A 21,034-nucleotide genomic window follows, 5' to 3' on the forward strand; every position below is an offset into this window, starting at 1 on the left:
TCACACAGCATTTTCCGCAACAGTTCAAGGCATTAACGGTTTGAGCGGCAATGCTCCCTCGCTCGCGCCGTAGACATGGGGTGACTTGTACGAAACTTCGCTACGAATTAAAAAGTTTTAAAAGTCCCGAGAATAAAATGTATATTTTATTTAAGATATTTTTGTCTGGATTTTATTTCACGAACCACGCGCCCCAGTGAGCGAGTGGCCCGTTAGGGTCCCGTTGCGGCCATGCTTTAGGGTTGCCACCTGTCCAGGTTTAACTGGGATAGTTTAGGAATTTGCATCTCGTTTGGGTGGCAGCAGTTATTGATTTGTAGCAAACTCGCATGTCCACTGTTCTTTCTTAGGCCACGGTGAGCAAAGCGAGCCGACACCTTTATTCAGTTTAAAAGGGTAAAAACCTACTACTATATTTTTCCACTGTTTAAAAGAGATCTCATAGTGTAAATGCTTACCCCGAGCTCTCAATACTCTGATATTGCACTGTGTTTGAGTTGTACGCCTTCTGGTGTCATCTGGTCCAACACCAATGGGGACTAGGCTCTAAAGAAAGCCGTCTCGGGTGTGGACAAATCAACTTCAAGGACAGTGCATATTACTATCATTATCAGAGTTGTTTCTTTTTGTTTGCTTTTTTGACTACTTGTGTTCGGAATCAATTCCGTGATCACTATGAGATCTCTTTTACCAGTGGCAAAATATAGTAGTAGGTTTTTACCCTTTTAAACTGGTACAAAACTGACACCTTTATTCAAGGCATCATGTTTGCAATAACCACAACACAAGTAGTCAAAAAACCAAACAAAAAGAAGCAACAGTGCATATTATTATCATTATCAGAGTTGCTTCTTTTTGTTTGCTTTTTTGACTACTTGTGTTGTGGTTATTGCAAATATGATGCCTTGAATAAAGGTGTCGATTTTGTACCAGTTTAAAAGGGTAAAAACCTACTACTATATTTTGCCACTGGTAAAGGAGATGTCTCATAGTGTAAACTAAACTGTTTATTTCACCAGGTAAGGCTCATGGAGCTCTATAGCTCTTCTTCCATAAGGGACCTGACCACAAATGACATCTCAACGAAGTGCCTCATCATCGCGTGGACATTTATACCAGACAAATACTCCTGAAACGGTTGTTGATTCTAAAATAGAGACCACGGGAACTTGCAAACTCTAAATATTCAGGCGTCGGGATCAAACCCATGAGCTCCTGCATACCAGGTGAGGTAGTTAACATCTCACCACTGCGGCACCCGAATCATGAGTAGGTCATCCAATAATTCGCAATGAGGCATATGCATAAATCGGTTCGACTAAAGTTGCTTCCAGAGCTGGTACCAATATCTACAGTGAACTACATGAGTGCGAGTCCTGGATTCAAACCCAGGATCTCGGTGGCCGATGCTATTGTGAACCCCAAAAATGTTACGTCAGCGAATAACCAACATAAACCACGAGCAGGCCTCATTGATTGTCTTTATTTTTCTTCCCGTGTATAAATCCACCAGCCCAGAGAAAAAAAAATGTACGCGCAAGCGCGTGCCAATCGTCGCGATTCAAATACGACATCACCGTCACGAGCACCCGCTTGACTACGCGCTTTTAAAAACAAATGTACACGTTACATTTAATTTATAAAACGGAGCGCAAATTTTAAAAAGGCATGCAGACATTCTGAAAAATTAAATATCTTACACACTCCTTTAACAGTTAGTGGAATTGCAATTGTAATAATTTACTTTCATATTTTGTTGGGGTTTTTTTTGGTCTTTTTTTTTGGGGACCCGTCAAAGAATAAGGAACCATCGAGGCTGCGTTCCCTTGGGTCAGTCACACTGCATTAGGGATATTCTCTCTAACTTTGTAGCCCCCCCAGAGTCTGTCGGTTATGGCCCAATTCAAGTTGCGTTACCACCAGGTTTAAAGATAGGATTTTAAGAAGATCACCATTCCACCCAGGGGCTCCAACCCAAGACTTTGAGGGGGTTTAACGGCTCAGCGGCTCTGACATGACCATTACGAACCCTTCAGAGAGATTCAACCCCAAAAGGCTTGAACCCAAATCTATTGCAGAGGTTTCTGGGCTCAGAAGTTATTTTTTCTCCGCGCGACGCCAATCATTCCACGTTATTGATACAAAGTAATGAAAGTTTAACGCTTGCATGCAATGCAACCGGTACTCGTAAAAACAAAGGGTTCTATAGAAACATTTAAGAGACAAGACATTCACCCCCTCCCTCTCCCCACACACATCCGAACGCTAAAGTTTTTTTCGTATTGTTACACAAGATATCTTTAAGCCTCAACACCCTCTTGCATAATCTTCGCGCTCGCACGCGACTTGCTCCCACTAAAAACACGACGTACGTTTACATCGGAACGCTTCCAATTCCCCACTGGAATTCCATACTGTCCCATACAGACTTCATCAGAACCCAATTTGAATGCCACCAAATTCCACTGAACCTGTCCCCGCAGGAATACCGATGCACATCCGTTATTAGTGTTGCCAACCTTGTCCTGGTTTTCCTAGAACTTTTCCTTTTATTCGTGGAAGCTTCTGTCCAGGGATATTGTCTTCCCAAGACTATCCTGGTTCTTGTCAGTAACATCATGATGCACCACTCAATACAATAACGTCTCGTTTTCCCCCCCCACCCCCCAACGCTCCTGCTACTGTGAGATATTCTTCTGCGCACATGTCCCGGATTGTGTACCTAGAGGGGCGTCATCCCAAATAGGAAACACCATTGATCCGCGCGCGGGAAGTCCACGATATGCTTTCCCCCTTGAAGCGTTAAAACGGTTAACGTGGAATGTTCAGGCAAGACGGCGTGATTTTGAATGGCTTTTGACGGCGCTTGTGCAATTTATATAAAGGGTCAGTCCATTGCACATATTCATATTGCGTTGTGAATGGGTTTAGCACCGTGGTAGATTTCGACGCCCGTGTTTTCATCGGGCGAAAGGTTTGGCGGCAATTTCTGTCGTTTGATAGAAGAAAAAAAAAACGCCCTCGACGCTAAACTTTTTTTTTTTAACATTTCCACCTCGGCATTTATACACATTTGCCTATGTATACAAGACAGCCACGGTCGGCTACGTTTCCAACCCCCCACCCCCCCGCTTTCCCTCACCATTTCTTTCCTAACGCATTCACTTGCCATTAGGGCAAGGGGCCACCGAAACCAAACTCGCAAACGCCCGAGTGGCAATTCCCTGCGTCGCCTCCCAGCAAACGGAGAGGCTCAAGCGCCACGTCCCGCGCCGCTACGCTGCGTGAACAGCGCGCTGTGCTTCACACGTGCAGTCCGAATATTCACGCGCAAACGCCAACTCCGGTGAGCTGATGTCCGTCGCTTCAGGGAACAGCTGCAGGATTACCTCGCTCTACGCGGGTTTGGGTTTTTGCGATTTTGCGTTCTGCACGCGCGGCCAAAACCCATTTCGACATGCGGCTATGCGGTCGGACGTGGGACAGTATTATGTACCGTGTGTGTGTACTGCATGTAACGTGCGTGTACGGCGTGTACTGTGCACGCTACTAGGCAGGTGGCTGTCTCGCACAGGGATACACACACACACACACACAGAAATATACAGAGATACACACACAGAGATACACACACAGAGATACACACACACAGAAATACACAGAGATACACACATACACAGAAATATACAGAGATACACACACACAGAGATACACACACACAGAAATATACACAGAGATACACACACACAGAAATATACAGATACACACACAGAGATACACACACACAGAAATATACACAGAGATACACACACACACAGATGCACACAGAAATCTACAGAGATACACACAGAGATACACACACACAGAAATATACACAGAGATACACACACACACAGAGACACACACACACAGAGAGATACACACACACACACACAGATACACACCCACACAGAAATCTACAGAGATACACACACACACAGATACACCATTGTGTGTGTGTGGACCGAGTGCATTACTCGGCAGGCAGCCGTCTCCTCGTGCGGTTTCGCTTTGTGCCCCCCCCCTTTTTTTTTGGAACGCATCTACTACTACCACGTAGAGCGAGAGGAAACCTGCGTTTGACCAACCTGTCCGATTAAGGTAGACGTTTGTTAGGTAAACAAAAATACAAAAAAACAGGGAGAGAGTAAGAGGAGGTGGTGGTGGTGGTGGTGGTGGCAAAGCCCAGGTCTTCTCAGGATGAAGAATACTTGTTTTTCAGCACCACAAAGAGGACGGTCAAGGTGATGATTGCTCCAAACATCCAAATGTTTGAATTTCCGACCCGCATGACAGCCATCTGGGTCGGGAATTTTGCACACATACGCACGCACGCACGCACACGAGAGTACAACATCAACAACAGGGGCTTTGAAAGCTACGGAAAAATGTGAAAGTGTCTGGCATTGGACAGATCCAGTTTTAATAATGTGTGGCATGCTGTTGTAGAGCGCTGGATGCTGGAAGGTTTGTGCTGTATGCTGTACTGCTTGCTATATGGTGCATGTATGCTGAACTTATTTTTCACTGTACGCATTCAACCGTGCGCTAATCGGAGGTGCGGTCGAAGGACAACAAACTAAACACGTTACGCGCTGTGTCCCACGCTGTACGCTATGGTATTTTTAAATCCTTTATATTAAGTTCACTTGCTTGCTTGCTTAGGACCGTGCAAATCTTTCGGTCGTTGTTTAACCCACTTCCCGTGATCCAATCAAGCTGACATTTTCAACACAGACTCGTTGTGCGTGACAATTAATGTTCGTGAAATTTTTTTCCCAAAATGTTACACTTTTTAGGACAAAAATATTATATTTAATTACCAATTGCTTAATGCTGCCATGCAATCATCTGACCCATAGGTGGCAGCCATCTCAAGCCAGAGGACGAGAGGACTCTAGCCACCACGCATATAAAGGATTTATAGTGAAAAACTTTGTTTTTACGGGTTATACTTGTTAGTGTATGTTGTATGCTCCGCACTGGCTGCTGTTGTGTGTGCCGACTGCCACGTCCATCGGATGTACGTGCGTTGCGTGTACTGCGTGTACTGTGTTTGTGCACTGCTTGCTGCTTCGCGGGCTGTGATCTCACCCAAATCCACCCCCCTTCCCCTTGGTGATTGATGAGCCGTATCATGGTGTGTGCTGCACACTCAGTGCTGTGCGTACTGTGTACTTGCGGGGAGCGGTAGTGTAGCGGTTAGCGTGCTGCGCTTCGAACCCGACGACCTGAGTTCGATTCCCGCTCACGGCCAACACCGATGATGATTAATTACACTGGTCACACACTTTTTCTGGCATAAGGTATTCCAACGGTTGCAAGGTAATTTTGTGGTGCTGATTCGAAATCTGGCATCAGTTTTTGTCTATCACATCAGGTTTTTGAGATCTCAAATATTGCATTTTCAATAAAAATTGCAGAAGAAAAATATTAAATAAATGTGGATATCTACATAAAATGATATTATAAACACACTATCCTAAAAATACAGCAACATATTTTAACACTAAAGCAGTCACTGACTCGCAACAACTTGCAATCATAAGTGACAGAGTTAATTTCGGGTAAAATCAATGAAAATGGGGTATGCCGATAGCATAAAAATGAGATGTGATAGAGCAAATCTGAGATCAGATTTGGAATCAGCACCCTGAAATTAGTCTAGAACAGCTGCAAAAGTCCAGGCCAGAAAAAAATGCTTTTTTTTTGTTGACCAGTGTAATCTTGGACCGGTCCTGGGCCTCCCCTAAGTCGACTCGGCTTCAAATGGTTACCTGGTAACACGTGTGTGATCATCGCCACTTGGGAAATAAAGTCAGCTGGGCATGGTGCTGGCCACCCACCCCCTCGTGTGCGCCTTCCCAGCCTTCACTAACAGCACTTGCCCCATCAGTCCATTCAGGCGACATGGGGGGGACCTTGTTGTCTTGGTACCGTGTACAACCGCGCCTGCCGCGGCAATCTCACTCACCCATCCTCCCTGGCTCACGATCCACAGTGCGATTGTGTGGCTGGAGCGCAGGAATCCGGTGACAAAGCTGACGACGCGGCCAAAGAAGCCGCGCATTCCGCGCTCAAACACCGTCACCGCCAAACGGTAACCGAAGCACATGAGGGCGATGATACGGCCCCAGTTCACTCCGTCCGCAAACAGCCTGGGGGGAGGGGGGGGCGATGACGACAGACATGGGGAGATGGTTAGACTCTACATGGGATAGATCAGAATCTTTATGTATGCCGGAAGAATCCGTTGAACTATAAAGCTCTTCTTTTTACACATGTCCAGTTAGGAGTTGGCACGGGGGGACATGGGGAGACGAGTGACACATGGGGAGACGGGGGAGATATAGACATGGGGTAGATGGTTAGACACGGGGGGACGTGGGAAACACAGGGAGACGGGGTAGATGGTTAGACACGGGGAGACAGGGGAAACACAGGGAGACGGGGTAGATGGTTAGACACGGGGAGACGTGGGGAGACGAGTGACACATGGAGAGACGGGGGAGATAGTTAGACACGGGGAGACAGGGGAGACACGGAGACGGGGTAGATGGTTAGACACGGGGAGACAGGGGAAACACAGGGAGACGGGGTAGATGGTTAGACACGCTGAGACGTGGGGAACACAGGGAGACGGGGTAGATGGTTAGACACAGGGGGACGTGGGAAACACAGGGAGACAGGGGAGATGGTTAGACATGGGGGGACGTGGGAAACACAGGGAGACAGGGGAGATGGTTAGACATGGAGTAGACACATGGAGATGGGTGAGATGTTTAGACACTGGGAGACGGGGGGACGCAGGGGAGACGGTAAGATACATGGGGCATGACGACACGTGGTACATGGGGACAAGAAGTCGGTCAGACACAGGGGGAGTGGTGACACGGATACCTGGAAACGTGGTCAGACACGGTGGGACATGGGGAGACCAGAGACATGTTCAGAAACGGGGACACGGAGGGATAAGGGAGACACGTGGTCACAATGACGATGATGCCGTCAGCGATTTTATTGACGACACAATTGAGGAGGAGGACGCTGAAGCTGCTGTTGATGTTAAAGATAACAGTGACGCTATTCATCCGCACGGTAACACGGACACATGCACGCACAGAGAGGGTGATGAAATCTTGGGTGTGCAGGGTACAAGGGTGGAAGTCGAAGATTAAAGTGCAGAGGGTGGAGAGGGAGCATCAATACTTACCCTAAGAGAAGTTGCCAACCGCCAGGATACAGCAGAGCGAGAGAGAAATAAGTAAAAGGCAGAAGACACAACGGGAGATTGAATTGTAGACAGAGTGAGCAGGTGTGAGGTTAAGAATATCTATTTCATTATCGTTGAACCAATTTATCGTTGCGCTATTGTTAACTGGCTGGGTTGAGGTGACCGCATCGGCAGAATGGTGTGCGCGTTGCACAATTAACCCGGTGACCCGAGTTCGATTCCCGGCCGTGACTAACAAGGGAACACGAGTAAATGTGTTTGTGTGTGTGTGTACGTGTGCTTGTGTGCATCTGTATACACATGCATGCACGTCTGTTTGTATGTGCAGATGGATTTCAGTGCTAGGGTGTCTCGTGGTCAACTTAGAATTTTGTAAACATGAACACGATAAAGCCAAAACGCGCCCGGGTCTGGTTCTGGAAATACCAACCCTTTGCACATTGGGTGCATGTTAGCAACACCTGCCCCAACAGCCTGCGGAGGCTGTACGGTGAATTCACATTTGGTGTGCGTACTCCAACGGTAGAATAGTGGTTCGCGCACGACGTTACGAACAAGCAGAGGTCGCAAACGGGTTTTGATTCCTTACCCGTACCCGGCCGCACCAGGGTCGCAAACGGGTACCCGTACCCGGCCGGGTACGGGTAGCCGTTCCCTACCCGTACCCTACCCGAAATGAGTGACAAACGGTTACTCACCAGTGACTCACGGCCTACCCGTACCCGGCCGCACCAGGGTCGCAAACGGCTACCCGTACCCGGCCGGGTACGGGTAGCCGGGTATCGGGTAGGGTACGGGTATCGGGTACCTGGTTGCGACCTCTGCAAACAAGGTGTCCCAAGTTTAATTCCCGAACACGGCTAACGCCACCCCGCCCCCCTTCCGTGCCGTACAGGAATTAATATATGCTCACCTGTAGCACTTTCCCCAAAAGCCGATATAACACTATATGTTTGTATGGATGTGTCTTCGTGTGTGTATCTGTGAGCGACCCAAGTTTAATTCCCACTCACGACCAAAAACAGTGGCGAATATTTGAAGCGGTCCTCAGCCTCCGCTAGGCATCAAATGAGTACCTGGTGAATCTTAATTTTGGAGCTTTCGTGACTGCAGGAATTATTCTTTGGTTTTTTCGGTTAAGTCACGTCTAAAGATAAAATAATTAATTTAATAATAGCATATAAACTTGCGTGCCGTGCCGCGTCGTCATCTTACTTGCAGCAGCATCACGTTGCCGTCCACTCATTGATATGCTAATTTTTTCTCTTCCCCCTCCCTATATTTAAGGCACCGTCACAGAAACGACCTCTCTCTTTGTGCCGATATGTGTTTCTCTCTGTGTGTCCTTGTGATGTCTGTCTGTTTGTATGTCTTTCTATAGTTTTCTAGTTAGATTTTTGTTGCTATTTCTTTTATGCCTGATGATGATTGCTTGTGTTGCAATCGAAACGTCGTAATATGCTATTAAATAATTTATTATTTTATCTTTAGACGTGACTTAACCGAAAGAACCAAAGAATGAGTACCTGGTGCATTGTGTAAAACATCACCACTGGGGAGACAAAGGCGGCCAGACTTAGGGCTGGCCACCCACCCCCTCGTGTGCCGTGCCGGCCTTCATATGTGCTCAGCTAACAGCACTTGCCCCGATAGTCTATTAAGGCTATGTATGTATGTGATGTAGAACTTATTTCGCACTGTACGTAGCCAACCGTGCTAATCGGAGGTGCGGGGGAAGGACAGCAAACTAAACACACAAAGCAGTTGGAAAGAAATTAGTTTTAAAATCTATATTTAAAAGTGCACAGCTCCCGTGGATTCCTATTATAAGGAGAAAGAGCTCATCTTCTTGGTTCTTTCGGTAAAGTCACGTAGAAGGGAAGTAATAAAATAATAAAACATAATAAAATAAAATAATTCTCACGACGTTTCGGCCACAACGCAAGCAGCCGTTGTAGCCGAAACGTCGTGAGAATTATTTTATTATGTTTTATCTTTATTATTTTATTATTTCCCTTCTACGTGACTTTACCGAAAGAACCAAGAAGATGAATCCCTGCAGTCACGAAAGAAGCTTTAAATCGAAAAGGAGAAAGAGCGTTCCAGACGGCCGCAGAAGCGCATGTGAAAGCGCCCAATATGGGGGATCTTTGTCTTCGTCATCTACGAGTATGAAACACCCTTCGTACGCCGTGCCGGTCATCGTAGGTGCTCCTCCAAACAAGTAAGCTACACGGGCATTTTCTTGGTTCTTTCGGTAAAGTCACGTAGAATGGAAATAATAAAATAATAAAACATAACTAAATAATTCTCACGACGTTTCGGCCACAACGCAAGCAGCCGTCCTCAGGTGGAGAACAGAACTGAAAGAACCAAGAAGATGAATCCCTGCAGTCACGAAAGCTTTAAATCAAAATTTACACGGGCATTCTTCGTCTTTGCGCGCGTGCGCGCGTGTGCGTGTATGTATGTGCGTCCCTTTTCACACGCTCACCCCTCAGCCACTTTGTTGAAACATTGGTGCGCTGTCTCAGGCGTGAGTTGCAGCTGAGAGAGGATGCGCTGGAAATCCGGCTCGTAGCGTCGGTTAATGTCGTCTCCCAGGATGGCCAGCTGCCTTCCGACGTGCATGGACGGGCTGCAGACACACAGTATCATTATCATCCAAATCAACAATAGGATCATCAGCATCAATAGCAGCAGCAGCATCTTCGATTACACCCTCACTATCATCATCAATCGTGTTATAATAAATCATATTACTGGTATTAACGGCACCACCGGTAACGGAATCGTTGATAGGATAGTCAACAGTACTATCTTCAGCATGAGCAGCAACAGCATTATCATCAGCAGCATAATCTTCGTTTCAACATTGGCATCATTATTAGCAATATCTTCAGCATTATTCTATCAACAGCATCACTGTCATTACCACTATCATCAAAAAGGGTCAATAATTTAACACAACAAAGGCTCATTCCTAGCAGCGTGCTTCAGCCGCACCGAACCTCACAATAATAATATCCAGGGCCTCCCTTGGCTCCTCCCACCCTCAACCAGTATATATACAAGGACTGTTTTCTTGAAATTTCTCTCACTTGATACAGCTGTCGTGCTGTGACGGTTCCACCTGAAGACGGAAGCTTGTGTTGCCTCCGAAACGTCGTGATTTTTATTTTATTTTTTTTAATTCTTATTTTTTACCTACGTGACTTTACCGAAAAAACCTAAGAATAATAATTTAACACTCAGGTAACAGATATAACTTAGAAAGCAACACAAGAAACATAACTAGAGTTTGGCAGGACATCAAGCTAGCACCTCCGATTAACACGGTTGGTCACATACTGTGCGAAAGAACTTCAACATGAATACATACAGATGGGCAAAATTAACAAGGCAATGAAGGCCGATGGAGGGAAGGAGGAAGCAAAGTAGACAGACGATGAGATGGAGGAACAAGAATTTAAACTAGATTTGAAGCTTTCGTGACTGCAAGGCAGAGGTGGCAACCGGGTACCCGATACCCGTACCCTACCTGATACCCGGCTACCCGTACCCGGCCGGGTACGGGTACCCGTTTGCGACCCTGGTGCGGCCGGGTACGGGTAGGCCGTGAGTCACTGGTGAGTCACCGTTTGTCACTCATTTCCCAACGTCTTGTCTCTTCTCACAATTCAAGTTCCTAGAATCAACCCACCCGCGCCTGCAACGTGGCTTCATCCCAGAGGTCGCAATCGGGTACCCGTACCCTGCCCGATACCCGGCCGGGTACAGGTAGCCGGGTATCGGGTAGGATATGGGTACCCGATTGCGACCCTGGTGCAAGGATTCATACTCTTAGGTTTTTTTCCGGTAAAGTCACGTAGGTAAAAATAAATAACAGTAAATGTAGCTGTGACGGTCCCACCTGATGACGGAAACTTGTGTTGCCTCCGAAACGTCGTGATTTATTATTTTATTTCTAATATTTATATTTTTATTTCTATTATTTTTATTATTTATTTTTACCTACGTGACTTTGCCGAAAAAACCTAAGAGTAAGAACTGAAACTTTTTTAATTTTATTTTACCAGGTCAGGCCCACTGAGCTGTACAGTTCTTTTTCACATGCGATCTGGCCACAAATGATAGAAAATGAAATAAAAATTAATTAAAATAAAATAAATCACGACGTTTCGGAGGCAACACAAGTCTCCGTCATCAGGTGGGACCGTCACAACCAGATTTGCTGCATCAAGTGATACTCCGAAACCGTCGTGATTTTTAATTATTTTATTTTTATTAATTTTAATTTAATTTTTTACCTACGTGACTTTACCGAAAAAACTAAGAGTATGAATCTTTGCAGTCACGAAAGCTTCAAATCTAGAATTAACACAAATGATAGCTCAACTAAAGTGGCTTATCGCGTGGAAAATTATAACAGCAGCTAGAGGACCCAGAGAAAAATTCACACGACCACAGGGAGGGACAAGAAAACTCAAAATATACAGGAGTCAAGGTCGGGATTCAACCCACGGCCTCCTGTATACTAGGCAAGGTATTAAACTTTCGCTCCTCCAAATCGGCATGGTTGGCTACGTACAATGCGAAAGAAGTTCAACACACACACACATATATAGAATATCACACCACCACAGAGTATGAATCATCAGAAGGCACGTGACGGATCGGCGAGTGTACCTTAGTGGGTTCTGCTGACACTCCATGATCTCGGGCATCGCCGGTGTGAAGAGGCCGTTCTCGGCATCGTGCTGAGCTTCGGTCTGGAAGCGGTGGTACGCGTAGCTACGGAACACATCCTCCGCTTGCTGGGTCACACTCTCCTCTGGCACGGGGCGGGGATCAGACGCGGGGAAATATTTATTATGAGCAGAAGCGTCGCTGTCATCGCGATCATCAAATACGTTAAACGTAGCATCACTATCGTCACCTTCTTGGTTCTTTCGGTAAAGTCACGTAGAAGGGAAGTAATAAAATAATACAAATAAAACAGAATAAAATAATTCTCACTATTATTTTGAGAATTATTCACTATTATTTTGAGAATTATTTTTTTGTGTTTTATTTTTATTATTTTATTACTTCCCTTCCACGTGACTTTACCGAAAGAACCAAGAAGATGAATCCCTGCAGTCACGAAAGCTTTAAATCGAAAACTATCGTCACCGTCGTCAAGTGTTAAACGGAGCATTACTGTCATCATTATCGTCATCAATACCATCGCTATCATTCATTTAATGCGCTTTTTACTCTGGAGGTCAGTAGCTGCGCTTTATGGGAAGTCAACATCGCATGTAACACGTGTCTCATGTGCAACGACATGGAATGCTTTGATGTTGCTTTGATGTTGCCTGCCGGCCGAGTCGCCCTTGAAAAGCAGCTTCTTAGCGCAATGGACTTTACTCTTACAATAAGCTTCTGTTAATGATCAAGGGATTTATCACTGCTGCTGCTGCTGTTGTTGTTGCTGGTGGGGTCATTACCGGTGTCCGGCAACAGGGTGGACGGACGGCGTGTTTTCTGGAACGGCGGCGTCGGTGGCGGAAAAAACCCATCGTCCCCATCTCCGTCGCCTCCACTCGCCATTTCACGTCTTGAGACCGGGACACACCAGGGCACACTGGGGACAAGGGAGGTGGGGGGGCGGACACGGGTGATACGGTGAGACGTGCAGACGTGCGAGACGCACATGCATACAAAGTCAGACAAAACAGAGGTTGATATGGCAACAAGGAAGAAAGAGTCTTGGGGCAAATGTGGACAGAGACAAAGGGGACAGGAGGATGACACCCACACGGCAGAGGTCGCAACCGGGTACCCGATACCCGTACCCTACCCGATACCCGGCTACCCGTACCCGGCCGGGTACGGGTACCCGTTTGCGACCCTCGTGCGGCCGGGTACGGGTAGGCCGTGAGTCACTGGTGAGTAACTGGTACAAAACTGACACCTTTATTCAAGGCATCATGTTTGCAATAACCACAACACAAGTAGTCAAAAAATCAAACAAAAAGAAGCAACTCTGATAATGATAATAATATGCACTGTCCTTGAAGTTGATTGGTCCACACCCGAGACGGCTTTCTTTAGAGCCTAGTCCCCATTGGTGTTGGACCAGATGACACCAGAAGGCGTACAACTCAAACACAGTGCAATATAAGAGTATTGAAAGCTCGGGGTAAGCATTTACACTATGAGATCTCTTTTACCAGTGGCAAAATATAATAGTAGGTTTTTACCCTTTTAAACTGGTACAAAACTGACACCTTTATTCAAGGCATCATGTTTGCAATAACCACGGGTACGGTTACCCATTTGCGACCCTGGTGCAGCCGGGTACGGGTAAGGAATCAAAACCCGTTTGCGACCTCTGCCACACGGGAACACGGGGAAATGGGACACGCACCAATAAACAGTCGCCACTAGGCGGCGGTGAAGTCACCATGTTGCTTGTGCAAGGCTCTGGGAACTTTGAAGCGCACACACACAGGGACTGAGGCACGCGATGGGGGGGGGGGGGGAAGATACGCATAGGGTAAAAAAAACAGGAACTTGAGAACACAAAGGCATAGGGGACGTGAGAATGTGTAACTTGATAATGCAAAGCAACTTTCCTCACATTTTCAATCAGCGCGTACTGTCGGCTACGCCGTACAGATCGCGGATCACGAGGATCGATGAACGAAGAAGTTGCAAGGAAGCGTAGAGGTCGGTTGGGGTTAGAGGCGTGCTCGGAATTAGTGAGAAACCGGCAGAAAGAGGAACACGCACCGAAAGAGAACCACGTGAACCGGGGGACATTTAATTAGGGACCACAAGAACCACGAGGAAAGGAAGTTGTCCAGGGCAGGAAACATCATAATGAAACTTGAAAAAAACATTTTATTTTACCATGTAAGGTCCACTGAAGGTACACAGATAGCTCTCTTTCAAAAGCAACCTGGCTATCACCAATGATTGCCCAACAAAATGACTTATCACGCGGGGATTTATAGCACACTAAATACTCTTTAAGTGCACGTTTAAACATGTGTACGGGAAAAAAACAGGAACTGGGAGAAAAATGCATGCCACCACGGGGAAAGAGAGACACCGCAAACTCCAAATATACAGCAGGCGTCAGGACAGGGCCCGAACCCAATGACCTCCTGTATACCAGGCGACGTGGTTAACATCTCCTAGCCACCGTGGTGATGATGATGATGAAATACGCAAACTCCAAATATACAGCAGGCGTCATGGTCGGGATCGAACCAATGACCTCCTGTCTACCAGGCGAAGTGGTTAACATCTCCTAGTCACCGTGATGATGATGAGAAACGCAAACTCCAAATATACAGCAGGCGTCATGGTCGGGATCGAACCCATGACCTCCTGTCTACCAGGCGAGGTGGTTAACATCTCCTAGCCATCGTGATGATGATGAGAGACGCAAATTAAAAATGTACAACAGCAAGCGTCAGGGTCGGGATCGAACCCACGACCTCCTGTATACCAGGCGAGGTGGTTAACATCTCCTAGCCACCGTGGTGATGATGATGATGAAATACGCAAACTACAAATATACAGCAGGCGTCATGGTTGGGATCGAACCCATGACCTCCTGTCTACCAGGCGAGGTGGTTAACATCTCCTAGCCACCGTGGTGATGATGAAAGACGCAAACTCCAAATATACAGCAGCAGGCGTCAGGGTCGGGATCGAACCCACGACCTCCTGTATACCAGGCGAGGTGGTTAACATCTCCTAGCCATCGTGATGATGATGAGAGACGCAAATTAAAAATGTACAACAGCAAGCGTCAGGGTCGGGATCGAACCCACGACCTCCTGTATACCAGGCGAGGTGGTTAACATCTCCTAGCCACCGTGGTGATGATGATGAAATACGCAAACTACAAATATACAGCAGGCGTCATGGTCCGGATCGAACCCATGACCTCCTGTCTACCAGGCGAGGTGGTTAACATCTCCTAGTCACCGTGATGATGATGATGAGAAACGCAAAGTCCAAATATACAGCAGCAGGCGTCAGGGTCGGGATCGAACCCACGACCTCCTGTATCCCAGGCGAGATAGTTAACATCTCCTAGTCACCGTGATGATGATGAGAAACGCAAAGTCCAAATATACAGCAGCAGGCGTCATGGTCGGGATCGAACCCACGACCTCCTGTATACCAGGCGAGATAGTTAACATCTCCTAGTCACCGTGATGATGATGAGAAACGCAAAGTCCAAATATACAGCAGCAGGCGTCATGGTCGGGATCGAACCCACGACCTCCTGTATCCCAGGCGAGGTAGTTAACATCTCACAACCACCCAGTTAGGGGGGGCGGAGAAGAGGAAGAAGATAAAGCGACGAAATCAGGATGGTGGTAACGTTTGTCACGTAAACAGAAAATTCCAATTCGTTGCGAATACAGCACACCGATACAGCGGGTTTAACGACACGTTTATACACTATGGGAACCTCATTTGCCAGTAAAAATATGATAATTTTACCCTTCTATCTGGCAACAAAACTGACACCTTTTTACAAGGAGTCATGTTTCCATAGACCGCAATACCTGCAGTCATAATACAAACAAAAGACATAACTCTGATAATGTGCACTGTCCTTGGTCCAACACCATGTGAGACTAGGCTCTAAGGAAAGCTGTCTCGGGTGTGGACCAATCAACTTCAAGGACAGTGCATACATTATCAGAGTTATGTTCTTTTGTTTGTATTATGACTGCAGGTATTGTGGTCTATGCAAACATGACTCCTTGTAAAAAGGTGTCAGTTTTGTTGCCAGATAGAAGGGTAAAAAAACAATTATGACACGTTGATATTCACGCGATCTAACCAAAAAACAACCTGTATTATGGATAATATTGATCGCGAAAGCCTTCGTGTTAAACTCATATCGTTCTTAAATTTGGAGCTTGCTTGTGTTGCAATCGAAACGTCGTATGCTATTATTTAATTTATTATTTTTTCTTTATACGTGACTTTACCAAAAGAACCAAAGAGTAACTCACTCATATCGTTGTTTGTATTGATTGTCGCTGCCCCCTACTGGACATATGTGGGGGAAAAATAGCTTTGTAACTCATCGGATTTCCCCCAATTCTGACATTGTATCTATAAGCAGGACTACAATTTTTTCTCTCGGATGCAATGGGGCGATGATTGGCCTGCTTGACACTCTTGCCTTTCCTCCGAGACATTCCACATTCCCGGGGCAGGGCTCAGTTTGTCCAACAAGTAGTAGTCAGTAGTCAGTTTGACCTTCAAAACAATGCCTCGGTAAGGTGGACATTGGTAGTAAAGCATCGTAGTCAATCGATTGAATGTTTGTTTTCTTACTTCAAGTGCCTGCATGGCCTCCTAAACAAAGTAGGCCAATCGATACAACTTTATTTTATGTGCCAATATCGTCCCTTAATAACGTAGCCGTTGGTAGTAATCATTAGACAATCGATACTTTATTTAACCTTATGTGCCAATATTGTCCCTTAATAAAGTAGGCATTAGTAGTAATCGTTATAGACAATCGATACAACTTTATTTTACTTTATGTGCCAATATCGTCCCTTAATGAAATAGGCATTAGTAGTAATCATTAGACAATCGATACAACTTTATTTTACTTTACGTGCCTATATTGTCCCTTAATAAAGTAGGCGTTGGTAGTTAATCATTATAGACAATCGATACAACTTTATTTTACTTTACGTGCCTATATTGTCCCTTAATAACGTAAGGCGTTGGTAGTTAATAATTGTAGCAGACCGGGCACGGTAAACAGAGGGTTTGGAGTGACATTTCGCGTACAAATTACAACAATAACAATTATTATAACACAACACATTAATGAGTTTTAAGGTGGAAAAAATATATACTATAACATCCGATGGGCAAGGGCGTTGTTATATGACCTTTATACACCGTGTATACATGTAAACTTGTGTAGTAACAGTTGCTAATAGTAACAATTGTGTAATACTCTGCGGATATTAGTGTTTTACACGTCGGCTTTGTGTATTTGCTCTCCAACACAACCGGTGTTAGTAACGAATTGGCACGTTTCGTTTACGCGACACACCTTTGACTAATCGTCTGTCGGGTTTAACAAACACATTTATATTTACGCGATCGAACCCCCCCAAAAAAACTGTATTATGTATTAGTTTGTGTTGTTTAGCGCGTTTGTTAATGTATTTCTGCGGGCAAAAGCCTTCGCAAGGCCGCGTCGTTCACGGGGCTTGGTTGACCGTACTTCACCACGGTGGTAAGTGCGGTAATACATCCATACAACACACTTTAACTTTAACTCTATGTACACACACAGTGGTTTATCACACCGGTAAATATACACAAGCATAGCATTATGGCTACGTTAAGAAATACACGCAAGTATACGCATCTCACAGCGATGCAACCCGCCTTAAAATTTACTTAAAAGTTTAAAAAACATCTTCAGAGACGTGAACATTCGCTCGAAAGATACACACGAAAGACTTTTATGCCCCCCCCCCCAAAAAAAAACTAAAATGTAACAAGTTTCATTATTTACCTCAATTTCTCAAGTTCCAACGGCGTCTTCTTCTCAAATCGACCACCAACAACCGAAGATCGGCGTTAAAAACACGGAATGTCACACAAGGAGATGTATCTATAAGACACAATCAATAAACTGAGGTACGTTAGGTAGGGGATTTGTTAAAAGTAAAAACTTTTAACCCTCTTACAACTTAGCCGCAACGCCTCACGAGACAAGATGTGGACAATCTAGGCCGGACACTCAACGAAAACCGTAACACGGATAAGCCTAGACACACCCCTTGCCCCGCCCCTCGTTACCATAGTTTCCGGCACGTGACCCCGCGGGCAGCCAATGAGCGCGCGTGCCCCGCCCTATGCTTATCCAGACTATGCAATAAAAACGAGCGGTGGGAGGGGGTTGGCGGTTAACTTGGCCATTTTTTTTGGCGGGAACGTTTCCTTGAGTGACGTCACCGCCGTAGCCGCCCCCCCCGCGATGATCTCATGGGGTGACGTCACCGCCGTCGTTGCCCCCCCCCCCGCGATGATCTCATGGGGTGACGTCACCGCCGTCGCCGCTGCCCCTCCCCCCCGCGATGATCTCATGGGGTGACGTCACCGCCGTAGCCGCCCCCTCCCCCCCGCGATGATCTCATGGGGTGACGTCACCGCACGTATAGCGGGCGTTGGGCTATTTATAGAAGGGTGTTACGTCATCGCTGATGACGTAGCTATGACTATGGTGGTCTCTATCCACTGCTTTAAGTTCATTTATTAGTATTCTTAGGTTTTTTTTTCGGTAAAGTCACGTGACTTTACCGAAGAAAAAACCCCCCAAAAAACCTAAGAATATGAATACTTGCAGTCACGAAAGCTTCAAATCTAGAATTCATTTCTTAGGTATAGCCCTGTGAGCCATTCGGCTCTTGAATCGGGTGCAACCGCAACAAACAAAAAACAAAAACATGAAAACATCTTAAAGTGAATATGTGACTGAGTGCAAACAGAAAATCCAAGAAAAGACAGCAAAATATTGCAGAAAAAGCACCGTACACCAACGCTGTGTGCAAAAATCCCAGTGGGATGCAAGTCAAACAACAACAACAACCACAAGACAACTTAGATTAAGGCCATCAGTCTAACTCTGTACAACAACAAACAAACATGGCCAAACCAAAAAACTTATCGAAAATCACCAAAATAAAGCCATAAAAGCAATGAAACAGTGATCACTGCTGGATGAAGGGTCCGTCAATTTCCATCCGACCATCACCACGAAAAAACAACAACGACCAATTAGTTTCAAAGACAACGCATTTATTATCAGAGTGTGTTTTTTGTTTGCATTCTGACCACAAGTACTGTAGTTAATGCAGACATGAGTCCTCGTCAAAAGGTTTCAGTTTGGTGTTTTAACAACTTAACACAGCTGTTTTGGTGCCATAACAAGTATAACCCGTAAAAACTAAGTTTTTACTATAAATCCTTTATATGCGTGGCGGCTAGAGTCATCTCGTCCTCTGGCTTGAGATGGCTGCCACCTATGGGTCAGATGATTGTCTGCCAGTATAAAGCAATTGGTAATTAAATATTTAATTTGTTTTCCCTAAACAGTGTAAATTTTTTGAAAAAATTTTCACGAACATTAATTGTCTCGCACAACGAGTCTGTGTGCAAAATGTCAGCTCGATTGGATCACGGGAAGTGGGTTAAAAAACGACCGAAAGATTTGCACGGTCGTAAGCAAGCAAGCAAGCAAGCACGCAAGCAAGCAAGCGAACTTAATATAAAGGATTTAAAAAGGGGGAAAACCCTATTCTCACGTGAAGCTGTTTTTGTCAGAGATGTCCAGGAGGGGCACCGAGTGCTTTGAGAAGCATTTAGATCGAGTCGCATGCTAATTAGCCACGGTTGGACTATGTACGGTGCGAAAGAAGTTCAACGTGCATACATAGACTCACATAGAGACCCATAGACTCACAGAGACTCGTAAACTCACACAGAGACATAGACTTACACAGAGACTCATATACTCACAGACATACCCATAGACTTACACTGAAACGCGTAAACTCACACAGAGACTCGTAAACTCACACAGAGACCCATGGACTCACACAGAGACTCGTAAACTCGCACAGAGACCCATATACTCACACAGAGACCCATAGACTCACACAGAGACTCGTAGACTCACACAGAGACCCATAAACTCACACAGAGACCCATAGACTCACAGAGACTCATAGACTCACACAGAGACTCGTAAACTCACACAGAGACCCATAGACTCACACAGAGACTCGTAGACTCACACAGAGACTCGTAAACTCACACAGAGACTCGTAGACTCACACAGAGACTCGTAAACTCACACAGAGACTCGTAAACTCACACAGAGACCCGTAAACTCACACAGAGACTCATAGACTCACACAGAGACCCATAGACTCACACAAAGACCCATAGACTCTCACAGAGACTCATAGACTCACACAGAGACCCATAGACTCACACAGAGACTCGTTAACTCACACAGAGACCGATAGACTCACAGAGACCCATAGACTCACACAGAGACTCATAGACTCACACAGAGACCCATAGACTCACACAGAGACCCATAGACTCACACAGAGACCCATAGACTCACACAGAGACCGATAGACTCACAGAGACCCATAGACTCACACAGAGACTCATAGACTCACACAGAGACCCATAGACTCACACAGAGACCCATAGACTCACACAGAGACCCATAGACTCGCACAGAGACCCATAGACTCACACAGAGACACTTCATAATACCCTCGAGTCGTGTACATGAATCCTGTAATAATCTGTAAAATCAAGCAAAAGCTTAAAAGTGAGCCCAAATTTCATCAGGCTGAGATGTTAGCAGAAGGTAAGGCTGCTAACACGTTAATTACAGGAGAGGGTGCATTTTCCTGGACATCTCTGGTTGTACCAACGTTGAGGCAACGTTGGGATGTGGTGAGAATGGTTGGCCCAACGTTGAGGCAACGTTGGGTTGTGGTGAGAATGATTGGACCAACGTTGAGGCAACGTTGGGCTGTGGTTAGAATGGTTGGACCAACGTTGAGGCAACGTTGGGCTGTGGTGAGAATGGTTGGACCAACGTTGAGGCAACGTTGGGCTGTGGTGAGAATGGTTGGACCAACGTTGAGGGAACGTTGGGCTGTGGTGAGAATGGTT

The 21,034-nt window shown here is 45.8% G+C and overlaps 1 protein-coding gene across 1 annotated transcript; it reads right to left on the reverse strand.

Moving 5' to 3' along the window:
* Positions 1–1,467: 1,467 nt before the first annotated feature.
* On the reverse strand, positions 1,468–18,084 carry LOC133360399 (bcl-2 homologous antagonist/killer-like). Its single transcript, XM_061579103.1, has 6 exons — positions 17,847–18,084; positions 12,766–12,902; positions 11,963–12,107; positions 9,768–9,911; positions 6,014–6,197; positions 1,468–4,339 (listed from the first exon to the last, which is right to left on the reverse strand). Exons 2-6 carry the CDS (start codon positions 12,866–12,868, stop codon positions 4,235–4,237), a joined length of 681 nt encoding a protein of 226 aa, XP_061435087.1. The 5' UTR covers positions 12,869–12,902; positions 17,847–18,084; the 3' UTR covers positions 1,468–4,234.
* Positions 18,085–21,034: the final 2,950 nt, after the last annotated feature.

Source organism: Lethenteron reissneri, chromosome 68 (assembly GCF_015708825.2).
Source record: "Lethenteron reissneri isolate LAM-NWPU_2019-01 chromosome 68, ASM1570882v1, whole genome shotgun sequence".
Taxonomy (NCBI): Eukaryota; Metazoa; Chordata; class Hyperoartia; order Petromyzontiformes; family Petromyzontidae; genus Lethenteron; species Lethenteron reissneri.